The 18012-nt window shown below is 48.4% G+C and overlaps 1 protein-coding gene across 1 annotated transcript in view; it reads left to right on the top strand.

Annotated features, from left to right (window-relative positions):
- Positions 1-18012, top strand: part of LOC109881724 (netrin receptor DCC-like) — a 351830-nt gene that overhangs the window by 198271 nt on the left and 135547 nt on the right. The window contains 2 exon segments of the mRNA XM_031802667.1: positions 4073-4183; positions 15823-16017. Coding sequence (XP_031658527.1) covers positions 4073-4183; positions 15823-16017 — 306 coding nt within the window.

Here is an 18012-nt window from a genome sequence, read left to right as displayed (position 1 = left end):
TCGGAGCTCTACGGACAATTCCTTCGACCCCATGGCTTGGTTTTTGTGGGACCATATATAGACAGGTGTGTGCCTTTCCATATCATGTCCAATCAATTGAATTTACCACAGGTGGACTCCAATTAAATTGTAGAAACATCTCAAGGATGATCAATGGAAACAGGATGCAGCTGAGCTCAATTTAGAGTCTCATAGCAAAGGGTCTGAATACTTCTGTAAATGTCAAAATGTGTTTTTCACTTTGTCATTATGGGGTCATGTGTAGACTGCTGGGTTTTTAGAAGAAGGCTGTACTGTAACAACATGTGGGAACAGTCAAGGGGTCTGAATACATTCTGAAAGCCCTGTTTTCACCAGTCAGATGTTACACATGAAAAAATGTACGTTTTTTCATCTCACACATAAAAGCTGCATGTTTTACCTATCTGGTCTAGAGAGGCTAAATTTATTATTATTATTATTACAATTCATGATTATTTATTGTTCTGCAGTCTAGTTGTTATGCTTACTTCATGGTGTGATTAATGATTTATATTCATTCAATATGTTGTGAAACCAGACAGCAAACCAACCGTCTGTATATATCTGTCTCCCAAATGGCACCCTATTCCAAAATATAGTACAATATGGGGCCTGGTCAAAAGTAGTGCACTAATGTAGGGAATAGGGTGCCATTTGGGTCAAAAGTAGTGCACTAGTGTAGGGAATAGGGTGCCATTTGGGTCAAAAGTAGTGCACTAGTGTAGGGAATAGGGTGCCATTTGGGTCAAAAGTAGTGCACTAGTGTAGGGAATAGGGTGCCATTTGGGTCAAAAGTAGTGCACTAGTGTAGGGAATAGGGTGCCATTTGGGTCAAAAGTAGTGCACTAATGTAGGGAATAGGGTGTGATTTGGGTCTAAAGTAGTGCACTATATGGGGAATAGGGTGCCATTAGTGCACTATATGGGGAATAGGGTGCCATTTGGGTCTAAAGTAGTGCACTAATGTAGGGAATAGGGCAGCCATTTGGGACGAACCAGTGTTTTCTTAATGGGAGACTCGGCTGATATGGTTTGAAGACGAAAATAGATTGTTCAATTTGCGAGCGGCTGCATCTAAGGCAGAGACAGACTGGGGGGGGGGGGTACCTGGCCTCAGGGTTATTAAGGGGGGGGGGGGGGGGGGGCAGGTGAGCTCCACACACCACAACAGAGATAACTACTTGTTCATTTTACTGACCTATGGTATTATTTCAATTCCAATACTGAATTTGGATGAATAGAATATTCCTTATTATTGTTGAGTGATTCAGATGGGTTCCTGGTCTTAAAGGACAGGGGAGTGTGTGTGTGCTCTACTAATCCTAGGGGGTGTCTATAGTACACTACTTTTGACCAGAGCTTGTCTGTCCCTTTCTCTGTCTCTGTCTCTATATGTCTGTCTGTCCCTCCGTCTGTCTGTCTGTCCCTCCGTCTGTCTGTCTGTCTGTCTGTCCCTCCGTCTGTCTGTCTGTCTGTCTGTCCCTCCGTCTGTCTGTCTGTCCCTCCGTCTGTCTGTCTGTCCCTCCGTCTGTCTGTCTGTCCCTCCGTCTGTCTGTCTGTCCCTCCGTCTGTCTGTCCCTCCGTCTGTCTGTCTGTCCCTCCGTCTGTCTGTCCCTCCGTCCGTGATGATGTACTGACCCACAATCATCTGTAGAGAATAGTGATGATGTACTGACCCACAATCATCTGTAGAGAATAGTGATGATGTACTGACCCACAATCATCTATAGAGAATAGTGATGATGTACTGACCCACAATCATCTGTAGAGAATAGTGATGATGTACTGACCCACAATCACCTGTAGAGAATAGTAATGATGTACTGACCCACAATCATCTGTAGAGAATAGTGATGATGTACTGACCCACAATCATCTGTAGAGAATAGTGATGATGTACTGACCCACAATCACCTGTAGAGAATAGTGATGATGTACTGACCCACAATCATCTATAGAGAATAGTGATGATGTACTGACCCACAATCACCTGTAGAGAATAGTGATGATGTACTGACCCACAATCATCTGTAGAGAATAGTGATGATGTACTGACCCACAATCACCTGTAGAGAATAGTGATGATGTACTGACCCACAATCACCTGTAGAGAATAGTGATGATGTACTGACCCACAATCACCTGTAGAGAATAGTGATGATGTACTGACCCACAATCATCTGTAGAGAATAGTGATGATGTACTGACCCACAATCACCTGTAGAGAATAGTGATGATGTACTGACCCACAATCACCTGTAGAGAATAGTGATGATGTACTGACCCACAATCACCTGTAGAGAATAGTGATGATGTACTGACCCACAATCATCTGTAGAGAATAGTGATGATGTACTGACCCACAATCATCTGTAGAGAATAGTGATGATGTACTGACCCACAATCACCTGTAGAGAATAGTGATGATGTACTGACCCACAATCACCTGTAGAGAATAGTGATGATGTACTGACCCACAATCACCTGTAGAGAATAGTGATGATGTACTGACCCACAATCACCTGTAGAGAATAGTGATGATGTACTGACCCACAATCACCTGTAGAGAATAGTGATGATGTACTGACCCACAATCACCTGTAGAGAATAGTGATGATGTACTGACCCACAATCACCTGTAGAGAATAGTGATGATGTACTGACCCACAATCACCTGTAGAGAATAGTGATGATGTACTGACCCACAATCACCTGTAGAGAATAGTGATGATGTACTGACCCACAATCACCTGTAGAGAATAGTGATGATGTACTGACCCACAATCACCTGTAGAGAATAGTGATGATGTACTGACCCACAATCACCTGTAGAGAATAGTGATGATGTACTGACCCACAATCACCTCTAGAGAATAGTGATGATGTACTGACCCACAATCACCTGTAGAGAATAGTGATGATGTACTGACCCACAATCACCTGTAGAGAATAGTGATGATGTACTGACCCACAATCATCTGTAGAGAATAGTGATGATGTACTGACCCACAATCATCTGTAGAGAATAGTGATGATGTACTGACCCACAATCATCTGTAGAGAATAGTGATGATGTACTGACCCACAATCATCTGTAGAGAATAGTGATGATGTACTGACCCACAATCATCTGTAGAGAATAGTGATGATGTACTGACCCACAATCATCTGTAGAGAATAGTGATGATGTACTGACCCACAATCATCTGTAGAGAATAGTGATGATGTACTGACCCACAATCATCTATAGAGAATAGTGATGATGTACTGACCCACAATCACCTGTAGAGAATAGTGATGATGTACTGACCCACAATCATCTGTAGAGAATAGTGATGATGTACTCACCCACTGATCGTTTCTCTGTAATGCAACAATGAATATTCAGCTTTTGAATGTGCAGAAACCGCCACTAACAATGAACACACAGAGATGTGTTGATGGTTTAAGGCACTGCATCTCAGTGCAAGTGGCGTCACTACAGACCCTGGTTCGATTCCAGGCTGTATCACAACCGGCCGTGATTGGGAGTCTCATAGGACGGCCCAGCGTCGTCCGGGTTTGGCCGGGGGAGTAGGCCGTCATTTTAAATAATAATTTGTTCTTTAACTGACTTGCCTAGTTAAATAAAAGGTTACATTAAACATGTTTATATATTCTTGCCCAGATTCGTCCATGAAAAATAAACACCGAGATGTTTTTGGTTCAAATGGAAGGAAAGGACATTAACACCCATCTGAGGATGATGTGGGGATTGAACCCGTTACCATTCTGTATGTGTTTAATGTGATGGATGTTACCACTCAACCACACAGACACTGTAGGGTGTTTAATATGTCTCTGTGATGTTGTCGTGTTCAACCCCCTGTGTTTACAGACTCAGGTTTGTGATAAGTACTGTTTTCATTAACATCTATGTGTCGTTGTGTGTCTTTAAAAATATCTTTCTGACGTTGTTGTGCGTCTCTGTCTCAGAGCTGGAGAAAATCAGTCAGTACAGATGTTTTAGTTGTGTTTAACATGTCTGTCACAACATCCTCTCTCCTCTCAGGGCTGGAGAAAGGCAGTCAGTACAGTTTCCAGGTCTCTGCCATGACAGCTAACGGCACAGGCCCGGCCAGCGAGTGGTTCACCGCCGAGACGCCAGAGAATGACCTTGATGGTAAAAACACAAAAACACTTCATTCTGTCTCTTCCCTCTGCTTCTCAAATGGCATCCTATTTCTTAAAGGGCACTACTTTTGACAAGATCCCCATAGACACTGGACAAAAGTAGTGCCCTAAGAAATAGGATGTCATTGGGATGCAACCCTACCCTCCTCCTGCTCTACTACCATGTCTCTATTCTCCTCTTCCTCCTGTACTACCATGTCTCTATTCCCCTCTTCCTCCTCTACTACCATGTCTCTCTCTGTCTCTATTCTCCTCTTCCTCCTCTACTACCATGTCTCTCTCTGTCTCTATTCCCCTCTTCCTCCTGTACTACCATGTCTCTATTCCCCTCTTCCTCCTCCACTACCATGTCTCTATTCCCCTCTTCCTCCTCCACTACCATGTCTCTATTCCCCTCTTCCTCCTCTACTACCATGTCTCTCTCTGTCTCTATTCTCCTCTTCCTCCTCTACTACCATGTCTCTCTCTGTCTCTATTCTCCTCTTCCTCCTCCAGTACCATGTCTCTCTCTGTCTCTATTCTCCTCTTCCTCCTCTACTACCATGTCTCTCTCTGTCTCTATTCTCCTCTTCCTCCTCCACTACCATGTCTCTATTCTCCTCTTCCTCCTCTACTACCATGTCTCTATTCTCCTCTTCCTCCTCTACTACCATGTCTCTCTCTGTCTCTATTCTCCTCTTCCTCCTCTACTACCATGTCTCTCTCTGTCTCTATTCTCCTCTTCCTCCTCCAGTACCATGTCTCTCTCTGTCTCTATTCTCCTCTTCCTCCTCCACTACCATGTCTCTATTCTCCTCTTCCTCCTCCAGTACCATGTCTCTCTCTGTCTCTATTCTCCTCTTCCTCCTCTACTACCATGTCTCTCTCTGTCTCTATTCTCCTCTTCCTCCTCTACTACCATGTCTCTCTCTGTCTCTATTCTCCTCTTCCTCCTCCACTACCATGTCTCTATTCTCCTCTTCCTCCACCACTACCATGTCTCTATTCTCCTCTTCCTCCTCCACTACCATGTCTTTCTCTGTCTCTATTCTCCTCTTCCTCCTCTACTACCATGTCTCTCTCTGTCTCTATTCTCCTCTTCCTCCTCTACTACCATGTCTCTCTCTGTCTCTATTCTCCTCTTCCTCCTCTACTACCATGTCTCTCTCTGTCTCTATTCTCCTCTTCCTCCTCCAGTACCATGTCTCTCTCTGTCTCTATTCCCCTCTTCCTCCTCCACTACCATGTCTCTATTCTCCTCTTCCTCCTCCACTACCATGTCTCTATTCTCCTCTTCCTCCTCCAGTACCATGTCTCTCTCTGTCTCTATTCCCTGAGGCAGGGCTGGACTCTTGTATTCAGAGTGATTGTTTTAACTATTTAGAGAGTAGTGAGGCCAAGGTGTATAAACAGTTGTAACATATTGAGCATCATACAAACCTGCTGTGCAGTCATCCACTGGCAATTTGATGGGGATGATACTGGACTGCTTGACTGGCAGCCTTCAAACTCTAAAAGAACAAAATGTCTAGTTCCACTGTGCCACCGTCCCAAATGGCAACCTATTACTAAAGTGGTGCCAACAGGGCCCACAGGTGCCAACAGGGCCCACAAGTGCCAACAGGGCCCTCTTTAGTGCACTAAATAAGGAATAGAATGCCATTTGGGACTCGGATACTAACTATGCCTGGCGCAACTTAAAAGCATTTTTTTTGTTTCATATGAATTGTACATAACCTGATCAGAACAAGCTTTGGCAGCCAGGCAGTTAGGACATGTGGACAGCCAGGCAGTTAGGAAGGACATGTGGACAGGCAGGCAGTTAGGACATGTGGACAGCCAGGCAGGCAGTTAGGAAGGACATGTGGACAGCCAGGCAGGCAGTTAGGAAGGACATGTGAACAGCCAGGCAGGCAGTTAGGAAGGACATGTGAACAGCCAGGCAGTTAGGACATGTGGACAGCCAGGCAGGCAGTTAGGAAGGACATGTGAACAGCCAGGCAGTTAGGACATGTGGACAGCCAGGCAGGCAGTTAGGAAGGACATGTGAACAGGCAGGCAGTTAGGACATGTGAACAGGTAGGCAGTTAGGACATGTGAACAGCCAGGCAGGAAGGAAGGACATGTGAACAGCCAGGCAGGAAGGAAGGACATGTGAACAGCCAGGCAGTTAGGAAGGACATGTGAACAGCCAGGCAGGAAGGACATGTGAACAGGCAGGCAGGAAGGAAGGACATGTGAACAGCCAGGCAGTTAGGAAGGACATGTGAACAGCCAGGCAGTTAGGAAGGACATGTGAACAGCCAGGCAGTTAGGACATGTGAACAGCCAGGCAGTTAGGACATGTGAACAGCCAGGCAGTTAGGAAGGACATGTGAACAGCCAGGCAGTTAGGACATGTGAACAGCCAGGCAGTTAGGAAGGGCATGTGAACAGCCAGGCAGTTAGGACATGTGAACAGCCAGGCAGTTAGGAAGGACATGTGAACAGCCAGGCAGTTAGGAAGGACATGTGAACAGCCAGGCAGTTAGGACATGTGAACAGCCAGGCAGTTAGGACATGTGAACAGCCAGGCAGTTAGGAAGGACATGTGAACAGCCAGGCAGTTAGGACATGTGAACAGCCAGGCAGTTAGGAAGGACATGTGAACAGCCAGGCAGTTAGGAAGGACATGTGAACAGCCAGGCAGTTAGGAAGGACATGTGAACAGCCAGGCAGTTAGGACATGTGACAGCCAGGCAGTTAGGAAGGACATGTGAACAGCCAGGCAGTTAGGAAGGACATGTGAACAGCCAGGCAGTTAGGAAGGACATGTGAACAGCCAGGCAGTTAGGACATGTGAACAGCCAGGCAGTTAGGAAGGACATGTGAACAGGCAGGAAGGAAGGACATGTGAACAGCCAGGCAGTTAGGAAGGACATGTGAACAGCCAGGCAGTTAGGAAGGACATGTGAACAGCCAGGCAGTTAGGAAGGACATGTGAACAGCCAGGCAGTTAGGACATGTGAACAGCCAGGCAGTTAGGACATGTGAACAGCCAGGCAGTTAGGAAGGACATGTGAACAGCCAGGCAGTTAGGAAGGACATGTGAACAGCCAGGCAGTTAGGACATGTGAACAGCCAGGCAGTTAGGACATGTGAACAGCCAGGCAGTTAGGACATGTGAACAGCCAGGCAGTTAGGACATGTGAACAGCCAGGCAGTTAGGACATGTGAACAGCCAGGCAGTTAGGACATGTGAACAGCCAGGCAGGAAGGACATGTGAACAGCCAGGCAGGAAGGAAGGACATGTGAACAGCCAGGCAGTTAGGACATGTGAACAGCCAGGCAGTTAGGAAGGACATGTGAACAGGCAGGAAGGAAGGACATGTGAACAGCCAGGCAGTTAGGAAGGACATGTGAACAGCCAGGCAGTTAGGAAGGACATGTGAACAGCCAGGCAGTTAGGACATGTGAACAGCCAGGCAGTTAGGAAGGACATGTGAACAGGCAGGAAGGAAGGACATGTGAACAGCCAGGCAGTTAGGACATGTGAACAGCCAGGCAGTTAGGAAGGACATGTGAACAGCCAGGCAGTTAGGAAGGACATGTGAACAGCCAGGCAGTTAGGAAGGACATGTGAACAGCTAGGCAGTTAGGACATGTGAACAGCCAGGCAGTTAGGAAGGACATGTGAACAGGCAGGAAGGAAGGACATGTGAACAGCCAGGCAGTTAGGAAGGACATGTGAACAGCCAGGCAGTTAGGAAGGACATGTGAACAGCCAGGCAGTTAGGACATGTGAACAGCCAGGCAGTTAGGAAGGACATGTGAACAGCCAGGCAGTTAGGAAGGACATGTGAACAGCCAGGCAGTTAGGAAGGACATGTGAACAGCCAGGCAGTTAGGACATGTGACAGCCAGGCAGTTAGGAAGGACATGTGAACAGCCAGGCAGTTAGGAAGGACATGTGAACAGCCAGGCAGTTAGGAAGGACATGTGAACAGCCAGGCAGTTAGGACATGTGAACAGCCAGGCAGTTAGGAAGGACATGTGAACAGGCAGGAAGGAAGGACATGTGAACAGCCAGGCAGTTAGGAAGGACATGTGAACAGCCAGGCAGTTAGGAAGGACATGTGAACAGCCAGGCAGTTAGGAAGGACATGTGAACAGCCAGGCAGTTAGGACATGTGAACAGCCAGGCAGTTAGGAAGGACATGTGAACAGGCAGGAAGGAAGGACATGTGAACAGCCAGGCAGTTAGGACATGTGAACAGCCAGGCAGTTAGGAAGGACATGTGAACAGCCAGGCAGGAAGGACATGTGAACAGCAAGGCAGTTAGGAAGGACATGTGGACAGCCAGGCAGGAAGGACATGTGAACAGCCAGGCAGTTAGGAAGGACATGTGAACAGCCAGGCAGGAAGGACATGTGAACAGGTCAGGCAGTTAGGAAGGACATGTGAACAGCCAGGCAGTTAGGAAGGACATGTGGACAGCCAGGCAGTTAGGAAGGACATGTGAACAGCCAGGCAGTTAGGAAGGACATGTGAACAGCCAGGCAGGAAGGAAGGACATGTGGACAGCCAGGCAGGAAGGAAGGACATGTGAACAGGCAGGCAGGAAGGACATGTGAACAGCCAGGCAGTTAGGAAGGACATGTGAACAGCCAGGCAGTTAGGACATGTGAACAGCCAGGCAGTTAGGAAGGACATGTGAACAGCCAGGCAGTTAGGACATGTGAACAGCCAGGCAGTTAGGACATGTGAACAGCCAGGCAGTTAGGAAGGACATGTGAACAGCCAGGCAGTTAGGACATGTGAACAGCCAGGCAGTTAGGAAGGACATGTGAACAGCCAGGCAGTTAGGACATGTGAACAGCCAGGCAGTTAGGAAGGACATGTGAACAGCCAGGCAGTTAGGACATGTGAACAGCCAGGCAGTTAGGAAGGACATGTGAACAGCCAGGCAGTTAGGACATGTGAACAGCCAGGCAGTTAGGACATGTGAACAGCCAGGCAGTTAGGAAGGACATGTGAACAGCCAGGCAGTTAGGAAGGACATGTGAACAGCCAGGCAGTTAGGACATGTGAACAGCCAGGCAGTTAGGACATGTGAACAGCCAGGCAGTTAGGACATGTGAACAGCCAGGCAGTTAGGACATGTGAACAGCCAGGCAGTTAGGACATGTGAACAGCCAGGCAGTTAGGACATGTGAACAGCCAGGCAGGAAGGACATGTGAACAGCCAGGCAGGAAGGAAGGACATGTGAACAGCCAGGCAGTTAGGACATGTGAACAGCCAGGCAGTTAGGAAGGACATGTGAACAGGCAGGAAGGAAGGACATGTGAACAGCCAGGCAGTTAGGAAGGACATGTGAACAGCCAGGCAGTTAGGAAGGACATGTGAACAGCCAGGCAGTTAGGACATGTGAACAGCCAGGCAGTTAGGAAGGACATGTGAACAGGCAGGAAGGAAGGACATGTGAACAGCCAGGCAGTTAGGACATGTGAACAGCCAGGCAGTTAGGAAGGACATGTGAACAGCCAGGCAGTTAGGAAGGACATGTGAACAGCCAGGCAGTTAGGAAGGACATGTGAACAGCTAGGCAGTTAGGACATGTGAACAGCCAGGCAGTTAGGAAGGACATGTGAACAGGCAGGAAGGAAGGACATGTGAACAGCCAGGCAGTTAGGACATGTGAACAGCCAGGCAGGAAGGACATGTGAACAGCCAGGCAGTTAGGAAGGACATGTGGACAGCCAGGCAGGAAGGACATGTGAACAGCCAGGCAGTTAGGAAGGACATGTGAACAGCCAGGCAGTTAGGAAGGACATGTGAACAGCCAGGCAGGAAGGACATGTGAACAGGTCAGGCAGTTAGGAAGGACATGTGAACAGCCAGGCAGGAAGGAAGGACATGTGGACAGCCAGGCAGTTAGGAAGGACATGTGAACAGCCAGGCAGTTAGGAAGGACATGTGAACAGCCAGGCAGGAAGGAAGGACATGTGGACAGCCAGGCAGGAATGAAGGACATGTGAACAGGCAGGCAGGAAGGAAGGACATGTGAACAGCCAGGCAGGAAGGAAGGACATGTGAACAGCCAGGCAGTTAGGACATGTGAACAGCCAGGCAGGAAGGACATGTGAACAGCCAGGCAGGAAGGACATGTGAACAGCCAGGCAGTTAGGAAGGACATGTGAACAGCCAGGCAGTTAGGACATGTGAACAGCCAGGCAGTTAGGAAGTACATGTGAACAGCCAGGCAGTTAGGAAGGACATGTGAACAGCCAGGCAGTTAGGACATGTGAACAGCCAGGCAGTTAGGAAGGACATGTGAACAGGCAGGAAGGAAGGACATGTGAACAGCCAGGCAGGAAGGACATGTGAACAGCCAGGCAGTTAGGAAGGACATGTGGACAGCCAGGCAGGAAGGACATGTGAACAGCCAGGCAGTTAGGAAGGACATGTGAACAGCCAGGCAGTTAGGAAGGACATGTGAACAGCCAGGCAGGAAGGACATGTGAACAGGTCAGGCAGTTAGGAAGGACATGTGAACAGCCAGGCAGGAAGGAAGGACATGTGGACAGCCAGGCAGTTAGGAAGGACATGTGAACAGCCAGGCAGTTAGGAAGGACATGTGAACAGCCAGGCAGGAAGGAAGGACATGTGGACAGCCAGGCAGGAAGGAAGGACATGTGAACAGGCAGGCAGGAAGGAAGGACATGTGAACAGCCAGGCAGGAAGGAAGGACATGTGAACAGCCAGGCAGGAAGGAAGGACATGTGAACAGCCAGGCAGGAAGGAAGGACATGTGAACAGGCAGGCAGTTAGGACATGTGAACAGCCAGGCAGTTAGGACATGTGAACAGCCAGGCAGTTAGGACATGTGAACAGCCAGGCAGTTAGGAAGGACATGTGAACAGCCAGGCAGTTAGGACATGTGAACAGCCAGGCAGTTAGGAAGGACATGTGAACAGCCAGGCAGTTAGGACATGTGAACAGCCAGGCAGTTAGGAAGGACATGTGAACAGCCAGGCAGTTAGGACATGTGAACAGCCAGGCAGTTAGGAAGGACATGTGAACAGCCAGGCAGTTAGGACATGTGAACAGCCAGGCAGTTAGGACATTTGAACAGCCAGGCAGTTAGGAAGGACATGTGAACAGCCAGGCAGTTAGGACATGTGAACAGCCAGGCAGTTAGGACATGTGAACAGCCAGGCAGTTAGGACATGTGAACAGCCAGGCAGTTAGGACATGTGAACATCCAGGCAGTTAGGACATATGAACAGCCAGGCAGGAAGGACATGTGAACAGCCAGGCAGGAAGGAAGGACATGTGAACAGCCAGGCAGTTAGGACATGTGAACAGCCAGGCAGTTAGGAAGGACATGTGAACAGGCAGGAAGGAAGGACATGTGAACAGCCAGGCAGTTAGGAAGGACATGTGAACAGCCAGGCAGTTAGGAAGGACATGTGAACAGCCAGGCAGTTAGGAAGGACATGTGAACAGCCAGGCAGTTAGGAAGGACATGTGAACAGCCAGGCAGTTAGGAAGGACATGTGAACAGGCAGGAAGGAAGGACATGTGAACAGCCAGGCAGTTAGGACATGTGAACAGCCAGGCAGTTAGGAAGGACATGTGAACAGCCAGGCAGTTAGGAAGGACATGTGAACAGCCAGGCAGTTAGGAAGGACATGTGAACGGCCAGGCAGTTAGGACATGTGAACAGCCAGGCAGTTAGGAAGGACATGTGAACAGGCAGGAAGGAAGGACATGTGAACAGCCAGGCAGTTAGGACATGTGAACAGCAAGGCAGGAAGGACATGTGAACAGCCAGGCAGTTAAGAAGGACATGTGAACAGCCAGGCAGTTAGGAAGGACATGTGAACAGCCAGGCAGTTAGGACATGTGAACAGCCAGGCAGTTAGGAAGGACATGTGAACAGGCAGGAAGGAAGGACATGTGAACAGCCAGGCAGTTAGGACATGTGAACAGCCAGGCAGGAAGGACATGTGAACAGCCAGGCAGTTAGGAAGGACATGTGAACAGCCAGGCAGTTAGGAAGGACATGTGAACAGACAGGCAGTTAGGACATGTGAACAGACAGGCAGTTAGGAAGGACATGTGAACAGCCAGGCAGTTAGGAAGGACATGTGAACAGCCAGGCAGTTAGGACATGTGAACAGCCAGGCAGTTAGGACATGTGAACAGGCAGGCAGGAAGGAAGGACATGTGAACAGCCAGGCAGGAAGGAAGGACATGTGAACAGCCAGGCAGTTAGGACATGTGAACAGCCAGGCAGGAAGGACATGTGAACAGCCAGGCAGGAAGGACATGTGAACAGCCAGGCAGTTAGGAAGGACATGTGAACAGCCAGGCAGTTAGGACATGTGAACAGCCAGGCAGTTAGGAAGGACATGTGAACAGCCAGGCAGTTAGGAAGGACATGTGAACAGCCAGGCAGTTAGGACATGTGAACAGCCAGGCAGTTAGGAAGGACATGTGAACAGGCAGGAAGGAAGGACATGTGAACAGCCAGGCAGGAAGGACATGTGAACAGCCAGGCAGTTAGGAAGGACATGTGGACAGCCAGGCAGGAAGGACATGTGAACAGCCAGGCAGTTAGGAAGGACATGTGAACAGCCAGGCAGTTAGGAAGGACATGTGAACAGCCAGGCAGGAAGGACATGTGAACAGGTCAGGCAGTTAGGAAGGACATGTGAACAGCCAGGCAGGAAGGAAGGACATGTGGACAGCCAGGCAGTTAGGAAGGACATGTGAACAGCCAGGCAGTTAGGAAGGACATGTGAACAGCCAGGCAGGAAGGAAGGACATGTGAACAGGCAGGCAGGAAGGAAGGACATGTGAACAGCCAGGCAGGAAGGAAGGACATGTGAACAGCCAGGCAGGAAGGAAGGACATGTGAACAGCCAGGCAGGAAGGAAGGACATGTGAACAGGCAGGCAGTTAGGACATGTGAACAGCCAGGCAGTTAGGACATGTGAACAGCCAGGCAGTTAGGACATGTGAACAGCCAGGCAGTTAGGAAGGACATGTGAACAGCCAGGCAGTTAGGACATGTGAACAGCCAGGCAGTTAGGAAGGACATGTGAACAGCCAGGCAGTTAGGACATGTGAACAGCCAGGCAGTTAGGAAGGACATGTGAACAGCCAGGCAGTTAGGACATGTGAACAGCCAGGCAGTTAGGAAGGACATGTGAACAGCCAGGCAGTTAGGACATGTGAACAGCCAGGCAGTTAGGACATGTGAACAGCCAGGCAGTTAGGACATGTGAACAGCCAGGCAGTTAGGAAGGACATGTGAACGGCCAGGCAGTTAGGACATGTGAACAGCCAGGCAGTTAGGAAGGACATGTGAACAGGCAGGAAGGAAGGACATGTGAACAGCCAGGCAGTTAGGACATGTGAACAGCCAGGCAGGAAGGACATGTGAACAGCCAGGCAGTTAGGAAGGACATGTGAACAGCCAGGCAGTTAGGAAGGACATGTGAACAGCCAGGCAGTTAGGACATGTGAACAGCCAGGCAGTTAGGAAGGACATGTGAACAGGCAGGAAGGAAGGACATGTGAACAGCCAGGCAGTTAGGACATGTGAACAGCCAGGCAGGAAGGACATGTGAACAGCCAGGCAGTTAGGAAGGACATGTGAACAGCCAGGCAGTTAGGAAGGACATGTGAACAGACAGGCAGTTAGGACATGTGAACAGAAAGGCAGTTAGGAAGGACATGTGAACAGCCAGGCAGTTAGGAAGGACATGTGAACAGCCAGGCAGTTAGGACATGTGAACAGCCAGGCAGTTAGGAAGGACATGTGAACAGGCAGGAAGGAAGGACATGTGAACAGCCAGGCAGGAAGGACATGTGAACAGCCAGGCAGTTAGGAAGGACATGTGAACAGCCAGGCAGTTAGGAAGGACATGTGAACAGCCAGGCAGGAAGGACATGTGAACAGCCAGGCAGGAAGGACATGTGAACAGCCAGGCAGTTAGGAAGGACATGTGGACAGCCAGGCAGGAAGGACATGTGAACAGCCTGGCAGTTAGGAAGGACATGTGAACAGCCAGGCAGTTAGGAAGGACATGTGAACAGCCAGGCAGGAAGCACATGTGAACAGGTCAGGCAGTTAGGAAGGACATGTGAACAGCCAGGCAGTTAGGAAGGACATGTGGACAGCCAGGCAGTTAGGAAGGACATGTGAACAGCCAGGCAGTTAGGAAGGACATGTGAACAGCCAGGCAGGAAGGAAGGACATGTGGACAGCCAGGCAGGAAGGAAGGACATGTGAACAGGCAGGCAGGAAGGACATGTGAACAGCCAGGCAGGAAGGAAGGACATGTGAACAGCCAGGCAGGAAGGAAGGACATGTGAACAGCCAGGCAGGAAGGAAGGACATGTGAACAGCCAGGCAGGAAGGAAGGACATGTGAACAGCCAGGCAGGAAGGAAGGACATGTGAACAGGCAGGCAGTTAGGAAGGACATGTGAACAGGTCATGGAGGAGAGTGGCGAGATCAGGAAGGGATCAATCAGGCAGATGGTTTTAAGAGATGACAAGGGACCTAATGCAATTCTAATGGATTATCACTCAATAAACTGATATTAACCTCAGAATGTCTTCTCAGCGTCCTCTTTCCTAGAGGATTATCACAAACTGTTTTGTGACATCACATTAGCTTTAGTTAGAAGGATGTTAGTACTGTTTCTGATTGGATTGGATTTGACAACAAAAAAAAGGCTGGTCCTGAATATCTCAGTTGGTAGAGCGTGGTGCTTGACAACGCCAGGATCGTGGGTCAGATTCCCAGGAACCACCCCAAGGTTAAATGTGTACATGCATGACTGTATATATATATATATATATATATATATATATATATTATCATTGTTACATTTGAGGCCCGTTTCCATGGTGATTCCGTATTATCTGAATCAAATCAAATCAAATGTATTCATATAGCCCTTCTTCCATCAGCTGATATCTCAAAGTGCTGTACAGAAACCCAGCCTAAAACCCCAAACAGCAAGCAATGCAGGTGTAGAAGCACGGTGGCTAGGAAAAACTCCCTAGAAAGGCCAAAACCTAGGAAGAAACCTAGAGAGGAACCAGACTATGTGGGGTGGCCAGTCCTCTTCTGGCTGTGCTGGGTGGAGATTATAAACCTAGAGAGGAACCAGGCTGAGGGGTGGCCAGTCCTCTTCTGGCTGTGCCGGGTGGAGATTATAAACCTAGAGAGGAACCAGGCTGAGGGGTGGCCAGTCCTCTTCTGGCTGTGCCGGGTGGAGATTATAAACCTAGAGAGGAACCAGGCTGAGGGGTGGCCAGTCCTCTTCTGGCTGTGCCGGGTGGAGATTATAAACCTAGAGAGGAACCAGGCTGAGGGGTGGCCAGTCCTCTTCTGGCTGTGCCGGGTGGAGATTATAAACCTAGAGAGGAACCAGGCTGAGGGGTGGCCAGTCCTCTTCTGGCTGTGCCGGGTGGAGATTATAACAGAACATTGCCAAGATGTTCAAATATTCATAGGTGACCAGCATGGTCCAATAATAATAATCACAGTGGTTGTAGAGGGTGCAACAGGTCAACACCTAAATGTCAGTTGGCTTTTCATAGTATCTCATTGTATCTGAAGCATTCCAATTTTCTTTCCAGAGAGCCAAGTCCCGAACCAGCCGAGTTCCCTCCATGTTCGACCCCTGCCCAACAGCATCATCATGAGCTGGACTCCTCCCCTCAACCCCAACATCCTAGTACGGGGCTACATCATTGGCTACGGAGTAGGAAGTCCCTACGCTGAGACGGTCAGGGTGGATAGTAAGCAGCGATACTACGCCATAGAAAACCTGGGTGAGTTCTCTAGGGGTAGTACTGCATACTGAACATGGTACCAGTCTGGTTAGGGGTAGTACTGTATACTAAACATGGTACCAGTCTGGTTAGGGGTAATACTGCATACTGAACATGGTACCAGTCTGGTTAGGGGTAGTACTGTATACTGAACATGGTCTGGTTAGGGGTAGTACTGCATACTGAACATGGTACCAGTCTGGTTAGGGGTAGTACTGTATACTGAACATGGTACCAGTCTGGTTAGGGGTAGTACTGCATACTGAACATGGTACCAGTCTGGTTAGGGGTAGTACTGCATACTGAACATGGTACCAGTCTGGTTAGGGGTAGTACTGTATTCTAAACATGGTACCAGTCTGGTTAGGGGTAGTACTGCATACTGAACATGGTACCAGTCTGGTTAGGGGTAGTACTGTATTCTAAACATGGTACCAGTCTGGTTAGTGGTAGTACTGTATACTGAACATGGTACCAGTCTGGTTAGGGGTAGTACTGCATACTGAACATGGTATCAGTCTGGTTAGGGGTAGTACTGTATACTGAACATGGTACCAGTCTGGTTAGGGGTAGTACTGCATACTGAACATGGTACCAGTCTGGTTAGGGGTAGTACTGCATACTGAACATGGTACCAGTCTGGTTAGGGGTAGTACTGTATACTGAACATGGTACCAGTCTGGTTAGGGGTAGTACTGTATTCTAAACATGGTACCAGTCTGGTTAGGGGTAGTACTGTATTCTAAACATGGTACCAGTCTGGTTAGGGGTAGTACTGTATACTGAACATGGTACCAGTCTGGTTAGGGGTAGTACTGTATTCTAAACATGGTACCAGTCTGGTTAGGGGTAGTACTGCATACTGAACATGGTCTGGTTAGGGGTAGTACTGTATACTGAACATGGTACCAGTCTGGTTAGGGGTAGTACTGCATACTGAACATGGTACCAGTCTGGTTAGGGGTAGTACTGCATACTGAACATGGTACCAGTCTGGTTAGGGGTAGTACTGCATACTGAACATGGTACCAGTCTGGTTAGGGGTAGTACTGTATACTGAACATGGTACCAGTCTGGTTAGGGGTAGTACTGCATACTGAACATGGTACCAGTCTGGTTAGTGGTAGTACTGTATACTGAACATGGTACCAGTCTGGTTAGGGGTAGTACTGCATACTGAACATGGTCTGGTTAGGGGTAGTACTGCATACTGAACATGGTTCCAGTCTGGTTAGGGGTAGTACTGCATACTGAACATGGTCTGGTTAGGGGTAGTACTGTATACTGAACATGGTACCAGTCTGGTTAAGGGTAGTACTGCATACTGAACATGGTACCAGTCTGGTTAGGGGTAGTACTGCATACTGAACATGGTACCATTCTGGTTAGGGGTAGTACTGCATACTGAACATGGTACCAGTCTGGTTAGGGGTAGTACTGCATACTAAACATGGTACCAGTCTGGTTAGGGGTAGTACTGTATACTGAACATGGTACCAGTCTGGTTAGTGGTAGTACTGCATACTGAACATGGTACCAGTCTGGTTAGTGGTAGTACTGCATACTGAACATGGTACCAGTCTGGTTAGGGGTAGTACTGCATACTGAAAATGGTACCAGTCTGGTTAGTGGTAGTACTGCATACTGAACATGGTACCAGTCTGGTTAGTGGTAGTACTGCATACTGAACATGGTACCAGTCTGGTTAGTGGTAGTACTGCATACTGAATCCCTCCTCGGACTCTCTGTCTCCCTTTGTATCTGTGTCCCTCTATATACAGTTGTCAGAAGTCAGAAGTTTACATACACCTTAGCCAAATACATTTAAACTCAGTTTATCACAATTCCTGACATTTAATCCTAGTAAAAAAAATGTTTAGGTCAGTTAGGATCACCACTTTATTTTAAGAATGTGAAATGTCAGAATAATAGTAGAGAGAATTATTTATTTCAAATCAAATCAAATTTATTTATATAGCCCTTCGTACATCAGCT

This window comes from Oncorhynchus kisutch, linkage group LG23 (assembly GCF_002021735.2).
Source record: "Oncorhynchus kisutch isolate 150728-3 linkage group LG23, Okis_V2, whole genome shotgun sequence".
Classification (NCBI taxonomy): Eukaryota; Metazoa; Chordata; class Actinopteri; order Salmoniformes; family Salmonidae; genus Oncorhynchus; species Oncorhynchus kisutch.
The sequence above is the reverse complement of the archived record's forward strand: the minus strand, read 5'-3'. Positions and strand labels throughout refer to the sequence as shown.